Here is a 22058-nt window from a genome sequence, read left to right on the forward strand (position 1 = left end):
CAAAGAGGGCGTTAAGCCGCGACGAGTGATGCCAACAAACCTGCATTCATGGAAATAAACGCGTTAATTAAAAAGTACTAAGGTTCTTCTCGGCGATGGTAAAAACCACGAAATGCGTTCTTCAGTTGCGCACAGCGAAAAAACTCCAACTACCGGAAAACAGACTTGTAACCATGTTGCCCAGTTCCCCGTGTGCCCGAAAAAGCGAACTTCAGGAACCAAATGGAGTCCCCCAGATTGGCAACAGATTAAAGTTTTTCGGATAACCTGTATGGTGTGGGCTGCTGTAAGGGTTTTCCTTGCCACCGCTCAAACGGCGACAAAAGCTTGCTCATTGAGTAACGTGTGTCTGACGCAACGAGACCTACTTGCTTGAACTGTCACCCGCGCTCATGTGCACATGACGGAGTTTCGGCTGTCGGTTACCTTGTTACCAGTTACGACTTGCTACTGCGCGGGCGCAGAAAGGGTGCCACATTCCTTTTCAAGTTTTACTTCGTTTTATACTTGGCTTCAAAAACTTACGTTCGATGGCTAAGAAATCCATACGAGAATGCATGGTGCTCTGAAACTCCTGGACGTGCAGCATTAGGGTGGTTGAAGATACTGAAGCTCACCCATTTGCCGTTTTCCACCGTGTTGCAATGACATTGACTTCTTGCTAAAAGACCACATTTTTACACGAGTGGCTGTACGCCGAGGAGGGAACAGCCGTGAGATGGACCGCCCTGGAAGCCCCAGGGTGCGCCAGCTGGGCTCAAGCACAACGTACCTCCATTCCAGCTCTCCAGTTTTATCACCGCGGAAGGCCAGCTTATCCTTGGGACGCGTTGGCGCTCCGGAAAGGACTGATGTGCCACCAAGACCCAGTTTAGGTGCGCTTGCTGTTACAAAGTCAAGTTTAAAAAGCATTAAGGGATATACAGATTAAAAAATCCTGAGATGTGCCTTGACCTTCGTCGCGGGTTGACGCCCGCCTTGCGTAGTTCAAGAACACCTAGAACGCTTCAAGGCTTCGCTGCAAGATCCAGACTTTCCAGCTGGACATAACGCAAGGAAAAAGGTTACCAAGGCGTATCCCTCCAGCTCGGTCGACATTGAGCCCCAGGTAAGCCCCAGAGCGAGCTAGTAAGCCCATGGCACACGTATATGAACTTCAGTGCCTTTCATAATGCTCTTCGTGAGTTCTGAATATACTTAGCTATTTCTTGCTCCTAGCTACTTGCCCTTGCTGCGCGGCAACACAACCAGCCGGCGAACCTACTGTACTTACCCGCTTTCGCCTCCTTTTCCATCCCCTCGTCTTTCGCACCATTCACTATCTTCCACGCTCTGTATGCTACCCTAGTTTTAACAAATCACTGCGGAGCGCTCCGCCGTCGACACATGAATGCCGCTATGCCATGGCCATGCCGTGGCTTGTAGGTAGGGGGTAGGGACTATGTAAATAACCAACCACAGGCGCGTTGGCGTCGGTGCACCACGGGCCCCCAACACCTTATCCCATCGATGCCCGTCTGTCACAGCAAACAGCTCGGGGCAACCCTGAACCGCCCTGCCCTTCCCTGTCCCTCTCCTCCTCGACCCGCTCCCCCTCCTATCCCCTCCCTATCATACCCCCACTTTAACAGCTACGTGCCATGGGCGCTATCAGTCAGGAGCGCAAGGCGGTGGACAACAGCTCCCCCTTAGGGCCCCGACAGTATTGGGAGAATGCTCGGCCCGCACCGGGGGGTCCTCCGCCGGTATCCGGGGAGTATTTGGCGGTGAGGGGGGGGAAAGGGCCGGGTGGGGGGGGGAGGGGAGGGGAGAAGCATGTGGAGATGAAGGAAGAGGAGGGGCCACCAGCTGTAGAAGGGGGGAAAAGGGAAAGAGAACGCTTTGCCTGCCGACTGTGTATGAACATGCCGCCCGAGGGAAAAGGGAAGGGGGGAAAGGGGGGACGGGAGAGGAGAAAAGAGGGAAGCCACTTTGGCGCGCACCTTGCCGCATCACAAAGGCAGGCGTATATGCTTTGAATAAGTACCCGCGACCCACCGGCCGGCCGCCGGAATGGGGCTGAAACACACTCGCTCACGTGTGCTGGTGTGTGCGGCCACACATTCCTCCTCAGAAACTGGATTGCGGCTTCAACGGACACCGCGGCGGCGGTACCGCTGCCAGGATCGCCCTATTGTCACAGCTGGGCCCCAACGGTGGCGCTCACGACGCACGCAGCTGGGGCCGTCGTGTGCCGCCCACTAGTGTGCTATGGGCGGACATTGCGGAGCTGCGCGGGGCACGGCGATTGCGGCAGTACATTGCGGAGCGCAAACGGGAGGGCGAGTCGCCGCTGGAACGTGAGCGAGGGACCCATGGGTCGGGACGTCGTGTGAACCGTTGCTCTATGAGGCAATGCCGCTCCAGGGCGCTCTCATTCATTTCCGGCCGGCCACTGGTAGTGTGCCGTGTGCGGTGCAGTGGATGACACAGTTGGGTTGGTCTTAATTTGTTGTTGGGGACGGGAGACCCTAACGAGGGATCGGCGTTCGTCCCGTGGTAGAGAGAGAGGGAGAGAGAGACAGAGAGAGAGAGAGAGAGACGCTGAACCTAAGCCGTCATCCTGCCGCCGATGCCGCCGTACTGACCCGCCGCAGTGCTCACTGATATTGCTGACGGCTGGGAGGAACTTCGCCACCGGCAACGCCAACGTCAGCGTAGGTCGCAGCAGATGTCGGAGGCATCGCCGCAGCTGCTGCCAGCTGGCGGCAACGTCGTCACCGCCGCCGCCGCTGAGTTGGGTAGTACGGGCAGCGTCGAGTGTCAGCAGCAGAAGACGCAGTCATCGCCGCATCCTGTGGTCTACGTGGCGGAGTCGGACTGGCCCACGGCCGCGGCGGCGGTGGCGGCGGCGGCTGCCGCGGCCGCCGCGGGGACTCCGGGGCCGCTATCGGCATCTTCGTCAATGGCGGCGCTTCTGGCACCTCAGCCGTCAACAATTTCCACCAGCGGCAGCGTCACACGCCTCGTGGACGGCCCCGCCAAGCCAGCGCCGACTTCCGTAGTCCTAGTGCACTTCCCCCGACGGAAGTCCGCTGACGGCGGCTGCTGCGGCGGCGGCGGCGCCGCCGCCGCCAGCGCACCGCCGCCGTCCTCGACGCTACTACCTCCCCGTGCGCCGTTACGGCGCGCCTCCTCTTCCCAGACGCCAGCCACTTCGGAAGTCAAGTCCTCAGTTTCGCTTTCAATCCCGACGGCTTGCAGGTGCCCAGGCCTCGGCGCTGAGGGCAGCGCCGCCGCCGCCGCCGTCGCCGCGGGCTTTATCCCTTCCCTGGAGCGTTACCATACGACTTATACGCTGCCGAGCCGTGCGCTGACCACTGGTGCCGATAAGCTATCACCACGCACCTTGGTAAGTTCAACACGGCTAGTGGAGGTGGTGGAGGTGGTGCAGGGTCCTCGGATGAGGTCGCAGCAACGATTAAGTGACAGCAGCGGCGACGTCAACGGCGGCGGCAGCGGCAGCTGGGCGACGGCGACGACACCGCAGCTGCAGCGCCGACGTCACTCGGTTGCCGACCCGTCGAGCTGGGCTGCTAGGACGGGAGCCAACGCCGGCAGCGGCGGCGGCGGCAGCGGTAGTGGTGACAGCGTACGGCTGGCGGCCGAGATGTCAACGTTGAGTTCTAAAATGATTGCGCTGGGACCGGCGTTTCCGGTAGCTGCCTGGGCCAGCTACACGGACGCCGACGCCGACGTGCACGCTGAAAACGCTGACGTGGATGCAGAGACAGACGCCGGCGCCAGCCAGGCGTCTTCGCCGCGGCTGGGCACGCTGGCGACGGCTGAGCGCGCTGTGCGCCGAGCCCAGCATTGGAAGCGCCTGGCTGCTAGCCCCGCGGCTGGGACACAGATTGGACCAGGCGCCTTCTCCCACGTTGCGGCTGTGACGGAAGAGGCGGCGCCTGCAAGAACGCTAGGGCTAGTGCCGGCCCTGGCGACGTCGGCGTCACAAATTGTGGTGGTTGCATCGACGCCGGCGGCGTCGCCGCCGCGGGCGCCGCCGCCGCCGCCGCCTGGGCCTCTGCAAACCGAGCGGATGAAGTCCCGGACGGTAGCACAGCTGGAGAAGTGCTGGTCTTTGAACGGCCGAGCTGCCGCCGCCGCCGCCGCCGCCGCCACGACGGCGGCGGCGGCGACGTCAACGGCGGGATCGACGTTGTCGAGCTCCCTCCGGCTGCCGCTGCTGGGCTCTTCCTCCTCCGCCTGCTCCTGCCCTAGCGCCGTGTCCACGATAACGACATGGAGCGGTGCCTCCTTGACCAACGTGTCGGCGTCGTCGTCCCGCGACGTGCGGGACGCCGCGGCGGGTCATAATCAGCCGTACGGTGGCGGCGGCTCTGCCGCTGGCGCCAGCACCAGCACCAGCGGCGGCGCCATGGACGTCATACCGGAGAGTCCTAGGGAAGGCGAGGAGGACGAATCCACATCCTCCTTGGGTGCCAACTGCGCACATCCCCATGTACGCGACTCTCAACCCTACCAGCTCCACCACCAACACCAACAAGAACAACAACGGCGGTTGCACCACCACCACCAGCACGTAGTGTCGGACCCCGGTATGGACACAACGCCGCCGCCACCGCCGCCGCAGCAGCAGCAGCAGCAACAGCGGCCGGAAATCCTTCCCGTCTTGCCGCCGCGGCCGCCACCACCCGGGGCGCTGCGCAGCCGCAGCCTGAACACCCTCTCCGTACTCACGCAGTCAGGTGCGGGCCCCGCGGAGGAATTCCTCGACAAGGACTGTGGCGGCGGCGGCGGCGGCAGCTGCCGTACTCGGATGCGTACGGGGCCTCTAAGCAACGTCAGGCTCGGGCTGGCAGCCCGGCGGATGCGCACGCAAGATCTTCCACCGGCGGCGGCGGGGGCCGCGGCGGCGGCGGCGGTGGTTGCCTCTCCAGAGAGTTCCTCCGCCTCCTTTGCCGCTGGCGCCGGCACCGCCGGTTCTGGTGCCGTACACACCAGAGGCCGACTGTGTCGTGGTTCCCTGCGGCGTCTTCTGAACGACCAGGTGCGTGTGGCTAACATGGTGTACGGCAGCCCGTACGACGAGTTGGATGGAGAGCTGGACGAGACAGATGGCCATAATTACGTTGAGCTGCAAGATGAGCTGCCGCAACAGCAGCGGCAGGGAGGCGAGCGAGGGGAGGTGCTACAGCCTCAGCCGCCTTCACAGCCCCGGGCCGTACCGCACGTGCCGGCGACTCTGGAGCGACAGCAGCAGCAGCAGCTGCTGCCGTACCAGCATGGCGACGCTCAGGGACACGGCGACGGGCTCCGCTGCAGCCACAGCACAGTGAGCTCCGTTGCAGCCGCCGGCGACGCCGCCAGCGCTCGTACGAGCGCCACGGACCACTGTGCCGACGTGTTATCGCTCGGCGGCGAGCCGCGCGCGCTGTCGTCAAGCTTCCTTACCGCCACAACGGCGACCAGCAGCACAGGGAGCTCCAGCATAGCTCCGAGTGAGGATGACGGGGGAAGTCCAGCACCCAGCGCTGAGCCGAGTGGCTGGGCTCTGGCAGCGGTTCCACCGGCTCCGCCGCTTGCCGTACGCATCAGTACCGCCAGTATCGCCGCCAGCAGCAACGGCGATGGCGTCGTCATGTCCGCCACGCTGGAAGCGACCGGCCTGGCGGCGCTGACGTCAGCAGACGCAGCGGCGGTGGCGGCGGCGGAGGACGACGAACAGCAACGGAACGTCGAGGCGGCTTTGTTGCGTCAGCAGACGGATGCGGCGGCGGCGCCGCCGCCGCTGCCGCCGCCGCCGTCACCACTACCGCCGCCGGCCGTGCAGAATCGTGTTGTCAAGCTGAAAAAGCATGTTGCTGTCGCCGCCGTCGGCTCCCCTCGCAACATCGGCCGCCATCATCCCGCCGCCGCCTCCCCCCGTGCTCGTTTCCGGGAATACTCCCTGCCGAAGCGCAGCGGCGGCGGCTTCCTTATTGTCACGAGCAGCGCGACGGCACGGCCAGCTGCCGGCAAAGCGACCGCCGCCACCGCCGCATCTGGCAGCGGCGGCGCCGGCGGCACGGCAGTCTCGGCAAGCGCGCACGTCGAGGTTGACGTGGGTTCATTGGAAACCCATAAGGGGTCATGGGTTTATGAGGCTGCCGCGGGGGGCCCGGGGGCAAATGTGGTGCCGGGGCGGGCTGTTGGGGCGTCTGACGACGTAACGCCTGTTGGACCGCGTGCCTCTGCTCCGGACGGTACCACTGCTCGTACTGCTGCTCTACCGGATCAGGTTCGGGGCCCGTTGGCGGTTGTTTCGGTTGGACCTTCCGTTGGGTTGGGTGGCCGTGTGGTGACGATGGTGTACTGAGCGACGGGGTGAAGGGAGGAGGAGGGGGGAGGAGGAGGAGGATTGAGAGAATGAGGAGATTGGAGGAGGGGAAAAAGGAGAGGCGATGGGGGGGGTGGGATGCGAGGAGGGGGAGGGGAGGGAGGGGGACGTCTGTATGGGTTTTTGTGTATGAGTGAGTTGAGTGAGCTGGGAAATGGGCAGGCATACGCTTGGCTGGTGGCTGTATTTGCGGCGTCTTTCGTGAATGTGTACGGCAGGATAAGTGGGGGTGTGGGGGTGTGGGCGGGTAATAGTTGGCCGTGTGAGATTGCAGGTTTTGCAGGTTGTTGGATATTGGCCGGGAAGGAAGCGGAGGGGAGCCCCCCTTCCCCTCGACCCCCTTCCCTCCTGTCTCGAAGGGATACTGGAACCCTGGAATGGGCTGTAATATTGCACGGATATGGTGCAGGTGGTAGGTGGCGGCAGTGGCGGCGGTGTGATGGCTTTTGGAAGATCTTGCATTGCACATGTTTAATTGACAGGATGTTTGGACATCGTTTCGAACACGGTACATCGATACTACAATACATACAGGTCACGCATGTGCACGGGCTCTCTCGCTCTTGTTCCTTTCTTTTTCTTTCTTTTTCACGTCATAATATCTTGGGAGGCCATCTTGGGACCTACAATTTTTTATCCTTGTGTCAAGAATAATGGAATTTGTACGTTTTCTCTTCTCCCAGGATTTTTGCACATTGTCATGTAACGCTATGAGAGCTTTCACATGGCCACGTCATACCCGATGAATTCACGTTACACATTACACATTACACGTTACCTTTTAAACCAATGTACAGCTCCCCCCTAGGATTTTGGCCGAACCTGTTCTTGGACTTGGCCAATTAATATACCTGTCGTACCGGCCGTGACGGTCATCAGTACGACATGTCATCACCCACCCACTCGCCCCACAATGGACTCGCCCCAGACTTTGAAGAGTGTTTTTGCTTCGGCCATACTATTGTGGTAGTCGTGTGATTGAGGGTGCCGGGCAGGAAGGGGGAAGATGCTGTTGCTCGGGCCCCCTCCCACCTAACCCCCCTCCTCCCCTCCGGGTCGCCGCCTTCAAGAACGCCTTTTGGTCAGTTCTACGTCTGGTACACTCTTGCCCTGGCAGCAGCTTCACTCTTTCGTGGTTCGTCTTTCCCCTCCTTCCCCCCGCCCTTTGGTGCCATAAGGTCCCCCCCTCCCACACACATACACACATACACACACAGACATACACACACACACATCTAATCGGCCATCTGACCCGACTTGGTCCTTCTCCACTAGACCTGACCACTTTTCTTAACGAAGACGAAAACGAAGACAGTGTCCAAAGGTCAACATGGCGGCCTAAAGTTCTGAAGGATGAAGGAATATATCTGTAAGGGACTAAAACAGCGTTTTGGGGGAATGAAATTTTATTCTCTTTTGAAAGGAAAGGAAGATATCAACGGCGCATGAAACGTATCTTAACCACGAAACACTGCAATGATCCACGGATGCTGGTCCTGGGGGATTGCCGTTGGGGTAGTTAGCGACTAACCTGGACTAACTGACGACTGGGCGCCGCGCAGGGCCGCTGTCTTTTTGAGCTGTCTTTGGAGTCAACATCTGGATGAAGCTCTCTTTCCGGTTGCTGCTCGGCTGCCACTGGGCCCTGCTAGGACTGCAGTAACAGCAGTATCGCCAACAGCAGCGGTAGCAGCATCAACAACAGCAGCAGTAGCAGCATCAGCGTGGGATTTTTTTCGGCTTTATAAAAGACCGCCTGTCCTTGGATATGTCCTGGATTCAAATTCAGAGACATGTCGATCTGTATAAGTCGTACTGGCGACGTATTTATTAAGACTGGGATGTGAATGCCTAGGCTTTGAAGCTAGGGCGGGTGCGGAAACGTACCCAGGGCCAAATGGAAAGACGGAGGAGAAGGGAAAATGGATTCGGTCTTATCCCCTGAAGAAAATACAGGTAGGGACGAAAGGATCACGTGTGGAATGCTACAGCGGCGGTGTGAGGTGGCCTCGAAATGCGAAATGACAAGAAAGACAAAACAGGCGACGTGAAGTGCCGGGAGGGAAATGTATGTGTTCTCCGTGAAGCACAGTCGAGACGAGACATGATAAGATGACAGGTGACGACGCAACCCCGGCGAGGAAGAGCAACTGCCAGGTGTGCGAAGGTGTCATGTCGCTGTCGAATTGTGCCGCAACTCAGCGACACAATTCGACAAAGGCGCATTCTTACATCAAAAGCGATGGTACGCGCATGCGTCTAAAGCAATATTATGTTATTTTTTTTCAGTCTGGGATTTGTAAAGCGTGCGCGCTATTCATTTCCCAGGAGAAGCGTTTGGGTTCCGTTTTGACCAGGTGTCAAGTTGCCGTGATGGGCCCAGCGGCACGTCCTCCAGCCTGTGCTTGCTTACAGGAAATAATGCGCCTCATTATCCAGTTGAAGACAAGTTTGGAATTGAAATAATATAAATATATTGAATCGTGCATTAGGAGTTGTAAAGCGTAACATAGCAATTTTTTTGCGAAGCGAGGCGCCTAAGACTACCTTACTCGTCATTCAATCGTTGATAAATGCATCAGACCACGTATTTCTCAGTCACATCAATCTGTGTGACTCTGCTGTGTGACCCGTCGCATAGTCCACTCGGTGGGAAGTTTACGGGGCGCGACCACAACGACGGCCGCTCCCAACCGTCGCGACGATAAGCCTTGTGATAATAGCAGCTCAATCTTCTGGCATGGCGTTTGATAAAATTAGCTACCGGATGCATGGGCCGTCTTCTTCATGTTTCGGGGCGCAAACGTGTTCTTGTGACCCAAAACTTGATCCCAGGTTCAGAATGTTGATGCTAAGCCTATAGCGTCATACCAAGGGCTTATGGGTTTCTAAATGCTAGGCTTTGCAATGGTTTAGGATATTTACAGTGTTGTGGATCTTGAGGAGGGAAGAACCGAAAGCTTGCTCCTTTTCTGTTCATGGAAACAATCGTTGAAGATGTCATGCTCACCTTGAACACCTTGGACACCTTCACATAGAACATGTTGAGCAGAGCTCAACATCCTGGGCATGTTCCGTTATCGTCATTCCTTCTGGAGCCATGCATAAATGATCACGCACAATCAGTATGAAATTCTGCATTCAGGGTTGTATGAATAGGTATTAGCATACTGCTTTTTGTAACACAATCATTGAATCAACAAGGTTTTGGGAGCGGGAAACTTACTCTGACTTTTGCGGGCTCTTAACAAATTGCCGCATCCTATCTTTCCAGTGGAAAAACCTATTTGGTAGGTTTACTTCGATTACAGGTCTTTCCCGGGGAGTGACGGCGGCGGGACAGTTCGGGCCATGAAATGGCAGACGCTTTCTTCTCCCCAAACCGGATGGTGGCATTAAGGTTGGTTTCACGATGCCCAAGATAAAGCAGCGTAAGTCTACGGCTGCGGTCCAGGGCCTCGCCTCAGCGTCAAAGGTTCCGACGCACGATGCCGCCAATCCGGAGCCAACCCCACCAGTCAAGCCACGCAGCCGCCATAAAGGCGACGCTGAAGAACACCAACGCCGTCACAAGCGCCAGCGTATCGGCAGCGATCCAGGACCAGGACTCCCTCAAGCCGCCCCTTCCCCCCAGTCTATTCCCCACCATCATCATCAGCGCCCAGCCGTCCAAAGCGCCCTCAAAAAGCTCCCCCGACAGGACCACCCAGCTTCCACAGCAGCTACTAACGGTGGTGGTGGTAACCGCGAACTATTCCATCTGGGTCCTGGGCCCGCTGCCCACCACACAGGACCGCCGGCTGCGCGGCCGCCCACCGTGAAGCATGTCCACTTCGCAGACAAGGTCCATGTCCAAGGTGGTGGTGGTGGTGAAGATGGACATGGCGGTGCAGCGAAGGGCGACGGAGGGAACAGTTTCCTTGCGTCCCTGCTAGCGGATGCCGCAACGGCACAGCGGCGACAGACATCTGGGTCAGGTAGAGGCGCCGCCACTACCACCACGACCGCTGCTGCTGCTGCTGCTGGTGCCAGCAAAGCTGGTGGTAATGGTTCTAAGAAGGCGACCAGCCGGACGCCGGGGCTGTCGACATCGTCATCTGTGCCTCATCGGCGCTCATTAGTTGAGGCGGTGGCAGTGAATGACAGAGGTGATGGGCATGGAGGCGGACGGGGGGCGTGGCTGAAGGAGGCGGACGGAGGGAGGGGGAAGGAGGTAGGAGGGCGCAGCAGCATAATCAACAGGGCCATATACCTCGAGGACACAGCGAGTAGCAGCGACGGGCTGGAGAGCATGTCGGACATGACAACGGGTAGTAGCAGCGGTGACGGTGATAGGAGCAGCGGTGACGGCGGTGGCGGTGGCGGCAGGGGGCCCAGTGACAGTAGCAGTAGCAGTGGGGACAGGGATGTCAGCAGTAGCGGTAGTGGGACTAGCAGCAGTAGCCGCGGAGGCAGCGATAGCGACAAAAGCAGCAGTGACCGCAGCAGCCGCAGTAGCAGTGACGGCGGTAGCAGTAGCAGCGATAGCAGCAGCGACGACCGCGATCCGTCCCTTGACGCCGCCGCCGATTGGAAGGAACCCGTCAAGGCCCAACATAGTAGTGAGACCAGTACTAGCAGCAGCACTGAGGGCACTGAGGGCAGCGGCAAGAGCAGCGAAAGTAGTGATGGTGCCATCCAGAGCAGTGAAAGTGATGAGGATAGCGACGATGACGATAGCAATGATGACGATGATGACGATGACGACGACGATAAAGACAGCGTTGGGAGTGGTAGAGGCGGTAGTGGCGACGACGGCAACGTTGAAACCGACACCCCCACCGCCAGTGACGTTGCCAGAGGCGAGGAAGAGGAAGAGGAAGACGAGAAGGGAGAGGTGGACGGCGGCGGCGGTGGCGGCGGCGGTGGCAACAACTTGTTCAGCAGCGGCACCACGGGCTCCAACGACAAGAAGAAGAAGAACGAAGGGCGGACAGGAAGTCGAGGCGGTGGTGGTGGCAGCGGCGGCGTTGTCGGTGGGGTCGACTTGGCGGACCTGCTTCGCAGGGTTACTGGCGACGCGGAAGGAGGAGCCGCCGGCAGCGGAGGCGACGGCGACGGGAAGGCGAAGTACGACCGCGCTGACCGGCGGAAGGGAGATCTGCACGGAGGAGAGAGGCATCTGGACGGCAAGAGAGTGTCTGAAGCCGCTATGGCTGCCGTTGCGGAACAAGATGATGACGACGACGACGACGGTGACGACTCCGTCGAATCTGATGACGATGGTGAGGATGCGGATGCGGATGTGGGGCCGGACCTCGACGATGATCGTGATCAGCGTGGTGCGGACAATCCGTACGACGCCGACGATGAAGACGGCCGTCTCGGCGGCGGCGGCGGCGGCGGCGGCAACACTGCTGCGGAGCTCGCAGCCGATACCGCAGCCGCGGCGCGCGCTGCCGCCGCCGCCGTGGGGAGCCGTGGACGCCGCGGCGGCGGTACTGGCACGGGCGGCGGGGCCCGCGGCGGTCGGCGCAAGCTGTTTAGCAGGAGGAAACGTTGGCCGAGTCTTTACCACAAGTTCCTGGCCCGATCTTGTCGTCAACTTGGGCTCCCCGCTGACGGGCAGCGCCCCATCAGGATGTTCTTACGGCCTGGGGAGCAGCAACTGCCCTTTGCAGAGGTCAACCGGTGGAGAGCCGGGGAGTTGTGGGATGCCAGGTAATGAGGGGGGCCTGGAGGGGTGGGGTGGGGTGGGTGGGTGATGGGGGGATATGCCATCAGGAGGGGTGAGGGGGTTTTGAGGTGGAGGGGGGCGCGGGGGGGGAAAGAGGAGGGGGTTCTGATCTACAGCAGCAGCAGCCGCAGCAGCCGGAGGTGGGGATCGATCCCTCGTGCTGCTGTGGCAGCGGTGGTGGTGACGGTGGTGGCTGCTGTTACTACGGCGGTGGCGGTGGCCTTGACGCCGTTGTTGATCAGTCGTACTGCACGGCAGGCGTCGCAATCGCTTAGCCATGCCGCTCAATCCTGGCGTACTGTATGCTGCTGCTGTTGCTGTCGTTGTCGTTGTTGCTGCTCAGGCTTGCGGCGACAAGCTACCTGGCCGCCTTGGAGGACGAGCAAATAAGGTACGAACAGTTCATATTCGACAGTCCATTCTATCTATTGAGTGTGAGGACAGCTGGTTACGACGTCTTTATCTGCGACTGGCTCTCCCCCCCCTCTGCCCTACCCCTACCCCTACCCCGGGGTATACCTCCCTGCCCCTCCCTTCTCGGCTCTCCCGCGCCCTCTCACACACATACATACATACGTACGTACGCATACTGCTGTTTTCGCTGTTTCGTGCATACAGACACGCGCGGCTAGTGAAGAAGCGGCGGCCCAACCCCCTCGCCACCTGGATAGATCTGGACGATGACCTGGACACGGAGATTAGGTTGAGCAGAGCACTCACAGCAGGCGCGCCGCTGCCGCCACCGCCGCTGCCAGCGGTGGCGGCGACCGCCGGCACCGCCTTAAGCGCAGCGGCGGCGACGGCTGCGCTGCCGCCAGGCCGTACGGCACAACTTAACGGCGACGGTGATCTCTGGCGCAGTGCAGCAGATCCCGTTGGAGCCGTCACGGCCGGGGGCTGGTGCTGGCCGTACGGCAGTACGGCAATGCGGCTTAGAAACTCCTCACAGCCAAGAGATGTCGATGGGTGTGTGGAAGCGAGTTTGCAGTACGGCTTCTGCATCCGACGACACGTCAGATCCAGGTCCAGGTCCAGGGAGGGAGTCCAGGGAGGGGGTGGGGAGGGGGACGGATTGGTGTCCGCGGAGGCTGCTCGGGCTCGGGCTGTGAGGCTGTACCGCAGCGGGCGTAGCAGCAGCGGCAGTAGCAGTAGCAGCGACGGTATTATCAGCAGTAGCAGTAGCAGCAGCAGTAGTGACGGCGTCGCCGTGGAGGAGGAACATGCGGAGGCCGAGGGTGACGAGGGAGGGGGAACAGCCTGGCGATTTCCTTGGACGCCCCCTGTGGTGGGGAGCCTGGGTGGGCAGCAGCAGCAGCAGCAACAACAGCAGGAGGAGGAGGGCCGGCCGCCGGTGAGAGTACGGAAGGTGGACGAGCTACTGGCGGCTCCGGATCCGGAATGCGACGACGGCGTGGATCCAGCCGATGATATTCGGTTGGAGCCCGCCATGACGGCATTCTTTGACGAGTACTTGTGAGTGTATTAGACATACATACATACATACATACATACATACATACATACATACATACATACATACATACGTACATACATACATACATCGATGGGGTTTTGTAATGAAAACATACCAGGTTGTATGTGTGTATGTGTGAGCGAGCGAGCGTGCTTATGCCGTACGCCGCAAAGGAGAGCGAACGGAGCAGTGGAAGGTCGTTCTGTTGTGTTCCTGGCGGTTAGGGCCCAGACATCGGCAAACGCTTCGGGAGTTTCGGGTCGTACACCCAAACTCCCGAAACCAGAAATAGAGTTCCCGAAGCTGGCCGGCTTGCAGAAATAGGATCATATGCCGTACACGAAAGGTGTTATGCGGCCTGACGAGGCGCTCGACGACCTATTGACCTTCCGCGGTCAATGATGAGAACAGGTCGCGGGCCATTGTACTGGAAGACAGAAATAGACCCATTCCCCAAAAAAACAGAAATACCCCATTTTTGCCGATGATGTCTGTTAGGGCCGTCGAGTCAGTAGGTCAGCGGAAAACACCGTTGCGGTGGAAGGAAGAGGGAGGGGGGAGGAAGGAAGGGTAACCTGGGGGGCCTTATGGAAGGGCATTTCGTAACGCTTGCCCTGGCCCCCACGCGAGGCGAGGCGAGGCGGGTTGGGATAACCCGCCCGCGTGTTTGTTTGTCTGTCTGCCTGTCTATCTGTACGCGTATGTATGTTTTTATGTGCTATAAAATGTTTGTATTTGATGGAAATGGAAAATATTAGGAACAGGCCCGAACGAGACTCATCCTAGCTGTGAGACATCGCTCTTCAACCCTCCCCCCCGCTCTGCTGTTCTTCGTGCTGCTACTGCTACTGCTCTAGCAGCTGCTGCTGCTGAAACTCCCGGTGCCCCTTTTGCCCCCTCCCTCACACATGTGCGGCAGCTGGGAGCATGTCCGTACTGTACGGAAGCAGTACGATTACATCGTACGCGACGGGCCTGGACCATCCGACCCTACACGTGCTGGTGGCGCCCAGATGGGTGCGCCGCAGCAGCTGACGCGGCGGCAGCAGCGGTTGTTCGCACATCGGGAGGTAGGGAGGTAGACGGGGCCTGTACGAGAGGGGGAGGCGTTGCGAGGGGGCCGCGTTCTCTGATTTCTTCATCAGCGACACCGAGGGGGGGTGTCACCGAGGGCGGAAGAGGAAGACGAAAGGGACGCAGCGGGAAAAGAGGTGGTGAGGTGGAAAAGGGGGGCAGGAAAGAGGTCCAGTGTACCTATATGGAGAGGGTTGAAGTGGAGGCTGCGCTTCCCCGCTTGCTCCCCACCTTCCGCTAGCTAGCTAGCGCTGTGGTTGGGTAGTTGGTTAGTTAGGGCTACTCAACAATTTCGTTTTTCTTAACTTCCCCTCCCGTATTTCCCCCCTTCCGCATGTGCGGGAGTGTCTTCCCCTTTCTTTCCAATTCATCGGGTTGTGTGTAGCGAGGGGGGGGGCTGTAGGGCTTTTTAGATCTGCTGCTGCGTTTCTGCGGTTAGTTCAGGTCTGATAGATTGTTTTCTCTTCTGTCTTTCCTTCTGTCTTTCCTTCCGGCTCCCTCCAACCTCCCCTCCTCTTCCCCCCCCCCCCTCCCGACGGCTTCACCTTCGCAGTACACGCTCCGTTGCGCACACCCCGGCTGCGGCGCCCTGAAGCTCATCCACCTGCCGGCCACCGTCCCCCGACACCTAACTCCCGAACAGCTGGCCGCCTCGGGGCTGAGGGTGTGGGTGGTGCGACCCACGGGTCGGCGAGGCGGGGAACACACCCATGCGGCACCCGGTGGTGGCGGGGTGCTGTGGCAGTCCGGGAGGCCGCTGTGTGAGCTGCATCGACTGGTACCCCCCGGGATACCAGGTGAGGGTGATATGCGTGTACGTACGTATGTATGTATGATGTGTGAAACAGGGGGGTGTATCTTCGCCCGTGGCAGCTACCCTGCGAAACCCTGCCTTCCCCGGTATTTCGGGCCACCCTCATCTAGTCACCCTAGTCAACTTCTCAGTGGATCGCTCAGGTTCCGCACCCACCACCAGCATCCAACGGAATCTGCCGGGTCGACAGCGGCCCAACTCCATTCCTGGTCAGCTCGCAAGCCATCTTTATCCCAGGTCACCATCGTCCATCGAGTAGGGGCACTTTACCTTCCATCATCGGAAGGATTTTCGACCTTGACAGGTCTCGATCCCGGGATCTCCCGGGGGCAATGGTGCGTGCTCTACCAGTAGTGCCTGACCTGTGGCTGAAGTATGTATGTATGTATGTATGTATTCCCAAACCGTGCACTGTCATTCCCATCCCCACCGCCACTGTACATCGCAGATGACGTACCGCTGGCGGCGTCACTCCCATTGCCGCTACCGGCCCTGAAATGCCCGGAATTGGGAGCCCCGCCACAGCAGCAGGAGCAGTTCGCGAGCGCAGCTGGCGGCGGCGGCGGCGGCGGTGGGGACCCCTCAGCGACAGCGGCAGCGGCGGGGACGTCGTCGTGTCTGCTGCCACCCAGTCAGCGGGCGGCGGCGGCTATGTGGCTGTTGGAGCCTCCCCCCCCGCCCGTGTGGACATGCAGGGGGCTGGTGTGGAGGAGGGCTCGGCAGCGGGGGGGAAGGTGCGTGCGTGTACGAATGTGCGTGTCTCTGTTTGTGTTCGTCTGGGGGCCCGGGGGCAAATGCTGCTGCTACTGCTGACGTTTCCTATGCTTTCGTTCACATACGTCCATGTCATATTAACAACACAACAGCACGAAGACGTAATGCCCAAATGCCCACGCTTTGACGATATCCGAAGTACACACACATGCATACACACTCTCAGACAACAGATAACACCGTCCGTGCTGGCCCCCGTCCCTTCTCCCCCGCGACCCCAAAATCCTCCATGTATTTGTGAACCTCTCAGAGCGGAATTCAGAACTCCACTCCTTCATCCCCTCCCCCCCCTTCTAGTAACCCCCCTTCCCCCTCCCCTCCTCCCCCCCCCACCCCAACCCCCAACCAGCTGTTGTCTCGTCCGCTGTGGAGCCACCAACCCCGCGGCCAGTGGGGGCCGAGGCGGGACGGACGGGGCGGCGGCGGCGACGTCAAACCCCCACCCCGCAGCTTTCAGACGGAACGGTCCTCATCCCGCCTCCCCACCCTCCTCCTCCTCACCACCCTCCTCCTCTTCACCGTCCTCCTCCTCGTCACCGTCCTCCTCCTCCTCACCGTCCTCCTCCTCTTCACCGTCCTCCTCCTCCTCCTCCTCACCATCTTCTTCCTCACCATCTTCTTCCTCCTCACCACCCTCCTCCTCACCCGCCGCCTCCCCTTCAGCCTCCCCTTCCTCAGCAGCAGACACAGCCGCAGTCTCAGCACTCCGCGGCCACCCCCCCTCCTCCTCCTCCTCCTCCTCCTCGTCGTGGTGCGCGGCCTGCGGCGCCCGACGGCCCGACGGCCCCCGGGGCTGGCTGCGGCAGCTCGTGGAGGCGGCTCTGGACAGCCTGGGCCCGAGCAGCGCCACACTGCGACAGGTGGTTGGGTGGGGGGGCGAGGGGAGGGGAGGGCGAGGGGAGAAAGGCGAAGGAGGCAGAAGAGGGACCCAATGTGCAAATTTGCAGTGCAAACAGCAAGTGCGACTGTATGTGCGTATGTGTTGTGTTTATGAAAAGTGCTATCAGCTACGTTTTTGGTCTTGTTTTGGTTCATGGCGACGGCGGCGGTTTACCGCACCGCCCTGAGCCGCTTGCTTGCTTTGACCGCGGACGGACCGCGTGGAGGCTGGTGAGGTCGGTTACGAGCTGTGCACGTCGTAGGGCTGGAGTGTGAGGAGGAGAAGGAGGAGGGGGAGGAGGGGGAGGGAAAGCTCCTCAGCGGGTATCAAGTCCACACGTGTCGATACGCTATGTTCACAGTGTTCGTCATCAGCCTCGCCGCGCGATCTGTTTTCGCGTTGTGCGGGTGGTGGTGGTGATATTCGTCGTATCCTTTAATTACTGCTTTATTGCTTTCCGTAGGTGTACGACAGCGTGCTCAAGGCGACAAGGCCGACGGGTGCTGCCGCTGCCCGTGCTGGCGGTCGTGCTACTGCCGCTGCTGCTGCTGCTGCTGCTACCTCCCCCCCGGTGTTCAGTCGTCGGGAAGTGGCCGCCGACGCGTACGTGGTGCTAATGCAACGAGCCGCCCGGGCCTTACTGGAGACCCACCTGCCGCCGCTGCCGTACCAGCCGCCGCCGCCGCCGTCGGCGGCGAGCTGCACGGCGGCGGTGGCGGAAGCCACCGGTGACCCGGCCGCCGCGCCGTCGGCGTCAGGTCCGCTGATGGCGGCAGTGATTAGCTCTGGAGCCTGGGCCTGGCCGGGACTGAATATGCTGAAGCTTTACGGTGGGGGCGGCGGCGCCGCCGCCGCCGTCGCTGGCGGCGGCGGCGGTGACGGCGGCAGCTTCATCCGCAGGCTTCCGAAGAAGATAATGTTCGCAGGGAGATGCTTGCTTCCGCCGCCGGACGCGGCGGCGATGGTGATGGCGGAGGGCGAGTACCGGAATCTGCAGCGGGCGGCGGGTGTCTGGGGGGTGGCTGGCGGCAGTGGCGGCGGTGGCGGCGGCAACGGGCCGCGAGTTTGGGATGTCGAGCAGCTCGGCGACTGGCACATGCCGCTAGCCTTTCGGCACCTGCAGCGCGCGGCGGCGGCGGTCGCAAGCGCCCACCTAGCGGTTCCCGCCGATCCGCCGGAGTTGGCGGCGGCGGCGCCGCCGGGCGATCCCGTCGCGGCCATTGCGGTGGCGGCGGCGGCAAAGCAGGCTTCGGCGCCGCCGTCGCGGGCGGCGGCGGCGGCGGCGGCGGTCAGCCACATGCTTATGGGCTTGATGGGCAGCCTGGAGTGGCCGATTGATCTGAGGGACCCACAGGTTTGCGGTATCCATGTCAATTATGTGTGTGTGGGGGGTGTATGTGTTACACCTTGAATCGTAAGTAATATAATCCCCCTGGGTTCCCCCGCACTTCTGCATAGGTGTGTATGTGTGTGTGTATACGCGTCGGTATGTAGGAGGCATTCTACGGATGTAAAATCTGTATGTATATCTGTACTGGGTGTGTGTGCGCAGTGTTTTGTCACCCCCCCCCCCCCAAGGACGTGTGAGGGGGCTCTCCACGGATCCCCCCGCGATGCCATCATCCTGGACTGGAAGGCCCCACTTCACAAAGGACCCCTTCTCCCTCCCTCTCCCCCCCTCTCCCCCCCTCTCCCCTCTCACACAACCTCCACCCGTCCCCTTCATGTACACATGCCCACACATGTGCACTTACCCGCGCGCACAGGCACCCAAGCATCCTGGTACGGCAGCGTTGCTGGGCGATCCGTACGCCAGGCCCGCTGGCGGCGGCTGTCAGCAGGACAACGCACCCTCCGCTGCCGTACACGTCCCTGCACATGGGGCCCTCGGCGTCCAGGGACCAGTCCCCCCCCCTGCCGCCACCCGCCGGGTGGTCTTTGGAGATGGCGACCTTTACATAGAAGGGGATGCCGGTGGTGGTGGTGGTGGCGGTGGTGGTGGCGGCCAGCTGCCGCCTTCCGGCTCCGGTCCTGGAAGTGGAAGTGGAACTGGCGCGGGCGCGGGCGCGGGTGCTCAAGCCGTAGCTGCCGCAACAGCAGCAGCAGCAGCAGTCCCCCGGCCTGAATCTGAATCCGGATCTCGGGGCGCTAAGGAGGTGATCCAGATCCTGCATGGGGAGCTGCAGCGGAGTTGTCCAGCGGTGGGTGTGGGTGTGGGTGTGGGTGTGCAGTAGGGTGGAACCGGAGGGCGGGTGAGCGCGAGGAGGGCGGGGAGGTGACGCCGCGGCGGCCTCCTTACTTGGTGCTTGAGGAGGTCAACAAGCGAAGCAGCCCCGGGGTTGTAAGCACACGGCCTCCGGAGCCGCGGAATGATTTCTTACTGCAATACAACAAACGAAAATCCGCACCTAAAGTAGGAGTAGGAGTTACTATGAGCTAATAGGCTTCTGTTTGGGAGTGATTTGCAGTCCTTGTTTTGTCCTGCTGGTTTGGTGTTAAGGTTGTTGCTGGTATCGCTACTGCCGCTGCTACTGGTACTGCTGTTAATGCTGTTACGGAGTGATGCCATTAATTATGGTGGTGGTGGCGCAGATCGCCGCACTGGTAGCGCCCCTGGGGGCCAGTAGGGCGGCTGCGGACACTGCTGCTACTGCTGGTGGTAGTGGTGGCGGTGCCGCTGCTACTGCTGCTGGAGGGAAGGAGGGGGGCTCCCTGGCGTGGGACGGTCCAGCGGGGCTTCGTCCCACCTTGGAGCTGTGCGGCCCTGCCGTACGCCTGCACGACACAGATGCGGACGGTGTCCAGGTACGGACATCAGCTCCTTTGTAGTAGTAGTCCCCGGTCTAAGTCGCGGCCAACTGCCAACCCCGATGGGACCGTGCGATCCGGGCCCCAGGGCTTGGCTGTATGACCGCTGTGTCGCTTCATGTCTGAATGCGTGTCGCGACTGGAAAACACAAATCCCGTACTTTCCCCACCGCTCTCACCCCCGCGTCCCCCCGCGGGGAGTTCTCTTGACTTTTTCCTTCCCCTTGTACGCACCCCGCCGGACCCAGGACCACCCGATTTGCATGCCGTACATGGTTTCGGAGCTTGGTAAACGGCGGCGGCTTAGCCCGCACGTCGTGCTTCCCGTGAAGAGCCTGCTTGAGGAGCGGCTTCAGGCTGCTCCGCCGCCGCCGGTCGCCGGCGTGGGAGTCGGTGTTGGTGCGGGCGACAAGGTGTACAATTTAGGCAGTCGGGAATGGTTTCTGCATTGCTTACGTCAGCAGCTACACCCGGAGTGTGAGATCTTCGGCGGACCCGTGGGTCAGTCGGCCGGCCTGCAGCTGCACGCCACGGGTCGCCTGCACTGGCTGCCTGCAGCCGCGCAGCAGCAGGTCGTGGCGGAGGCCGCGGCGGCGGCGGCGGCGGCGCTGCAGACCCAGAGCAGCACAGAGGATCTGGCATCCGCGCTGCATGACGCCGTACGCTCCGCGCTTCACCGCCGACGCAACGCCTCGGCGGTACATGCCCCTGCAGGCGGCAGCGGGGAGGGTAGCGCGGGGATTTCTCCTGTCGGCGCTGGTGCTTTGGACGCCGCCGCCGCAGCGCAGCTGGACCTGCTGTCCCCCACTTTAATCGTCCGACCGGCAGACCCAAGAATCGCTGCCGCGGCGGTGGCGGCAGGCACCGGCCTCGGCACCGCTGCCGCCGCCGCAGCGTTGGCCGCGCCGGCGATGCCAGCGGCGGCCGCCATGTACGGCGCCGCGATCCCGCTGAGCCGTGCCGCCGCTGCTCTACCTGCCCTCCGGCCCGCATTCCATCATCGACCCTTGCCGCGAAGCACGATAAGCCAAGTAGTTCAATTCAGCATCGCCGCGGAGTCGCGGCGGCTTGCGGCCGCCGCCGCCGCCACCACCGCTGCTCCACGTACGGCATCAAACCACCAGCGGCAGCAGCAGCAGCGACATCCGGAATGGGTGCTACCCGGTGTGCCCATGGGCGACCCCTGGGATATCGCCGGGGTCGCAGCGGCACAAGGCTTCCTGGGCTTCAGCGGCGCTGGCGGAGCCGCCGCTGCTAGCCACGGCTCCTCCCCCGCCGCCGCCGCCGATGACGGGCGCAGCGGCGGCATTCTCACGCGGCGTATGCTGCGGGCTGCGACGCGCGCGTCGTCGGCAGCAGCAGCGCCTGCTACCGTTTCCGGCAGGAGGAATAGAGCAGCCGCAGCCGGCGGTAGGATGGGGGCCTACGCGTGGCGACTGTGGGTATCGGAAGGTTTGGGGCCAATCTTCGGAGGCGGCGGCGGCGCTGCTGCCACCAGGAATCGGTCGGAACCCTCTGACAGGGAGGGGAGGAGCAGCAAAAAGAGGAAATCGTCCGGTCACAGTGACAACGATGGGGACGGGGAGGTGGGAGTGGTGGCAGCGGCAGGGACGGGGGCAGCGGCAGCAGCTCTGACGACTGACGGCGACGGCAGCAGGACAGCAGCAGAGGTTTCCTTGCCGCCGCGGGTGGCGATGCTGATGGAGACGGCACGCAAGTCGGCGATTCGGGAGGATGTCGTGGCTCGTGCAGCGGCGCGGTTCGCTGCGTTGATGCGCGGCGGGGCTGCAGCGGCGGCGGCGGCCGCGGCGAAGTCGAATGGAGTTCAGGGTCAGGGGGCCAGCGGCGCGGTTAGCAAGGACTGGCGCCATTCTGCCGCCACCGGGGGTGGCGGTGCGTATGGCTGATCGGAGAGGTGGTGGTGTCCAAGTGCGAAGTGAGAGAGCGAGAGAGAGGGTGCAGCAGCAGCGGCAGCACACCGAGATGTCGTGTTGGGGAGGTACCGGTACCCCGCGGAGTCCAGGGAGCAAGGGAGATGTCTGTGGCTTAGGCTGTTGTGTCTTAGGGTTAGGGGATAGAAAGGGCGCTTTGCACGGGTTGGGTTTCATACAGCGTGAGGGAATTAAGCCTTCCCCCTGC

General features: G+C 61.3%; 2 protein-coding genes across 2 annotated transcripts; both read left to right on the forward strand.

Annotated features, from left to right (window-relative positions):
• Positions 1-718: 718 nt before the first annotated feature.
• On the forward strand, positions 719-6795 carry VOLCADRAFT_93413 (uncharacterized protein; the record flags this gene model as incomplete). The annotated part of the gene is made up of 6 exons (XM_002952607.1): positions 719-875; positions 987-1108; positions 1632-1766; positions 2114-2339; positions 2637-6280; positions 6739-6795. 6 exons carry the CDS (start codon positions 719-721, stop codon positions 6793-6795), a joined length of 4341 nt encoding a protein of 1446 aa, XP_002952653.1.
• A 2996-nt stretch (positions 6796-9791) lies between these two features.
• On the forward strand, positions 9792-21826 carry VOLCADRAFT_105645 (uncharacterized protein; the record flags this gene model as incomplete). The annotated part of the gene is made up of 15 exons (XM_002952608.1): positions 9792-9810; positions 10171-10356; positions 11221-12079; positions 12439-12486; positions 12714-13107; positions 13405-13568; positions 14489-14639; positions 15197-15440; positions 15906-16191; positions 16581-16621; positions 16895-17099; positions 17691-18465; positions 18878-19312; positions 19704-19916; positions 20168-21826. 15 exons carry the CDS (start codon positions 9792-9794, stop codon positions 21824-21826), a joined length of 5679 nt encoding a protein of 1892 aa, XP_002952654.1.
• Positions 21827-22058: the final 232 nt, after the last annotated feature.

The sequence above is a fragment of the Volvox carteri genome (assembly GCF_000143455.1).
Source record: "Volvox carteri f. nagariensis unplaced genomic scaffold VOLCAscaffold_31, whole genome shotgun sequence".
Classification (NCBI taxonomy): domain Eukaryota; kingdom Viridiplantae; phylum Chlorophyta; class Chlorophyceae; order Chlamydomonadales; family Volvocaceae; genus Volvox; species Volvox carteri.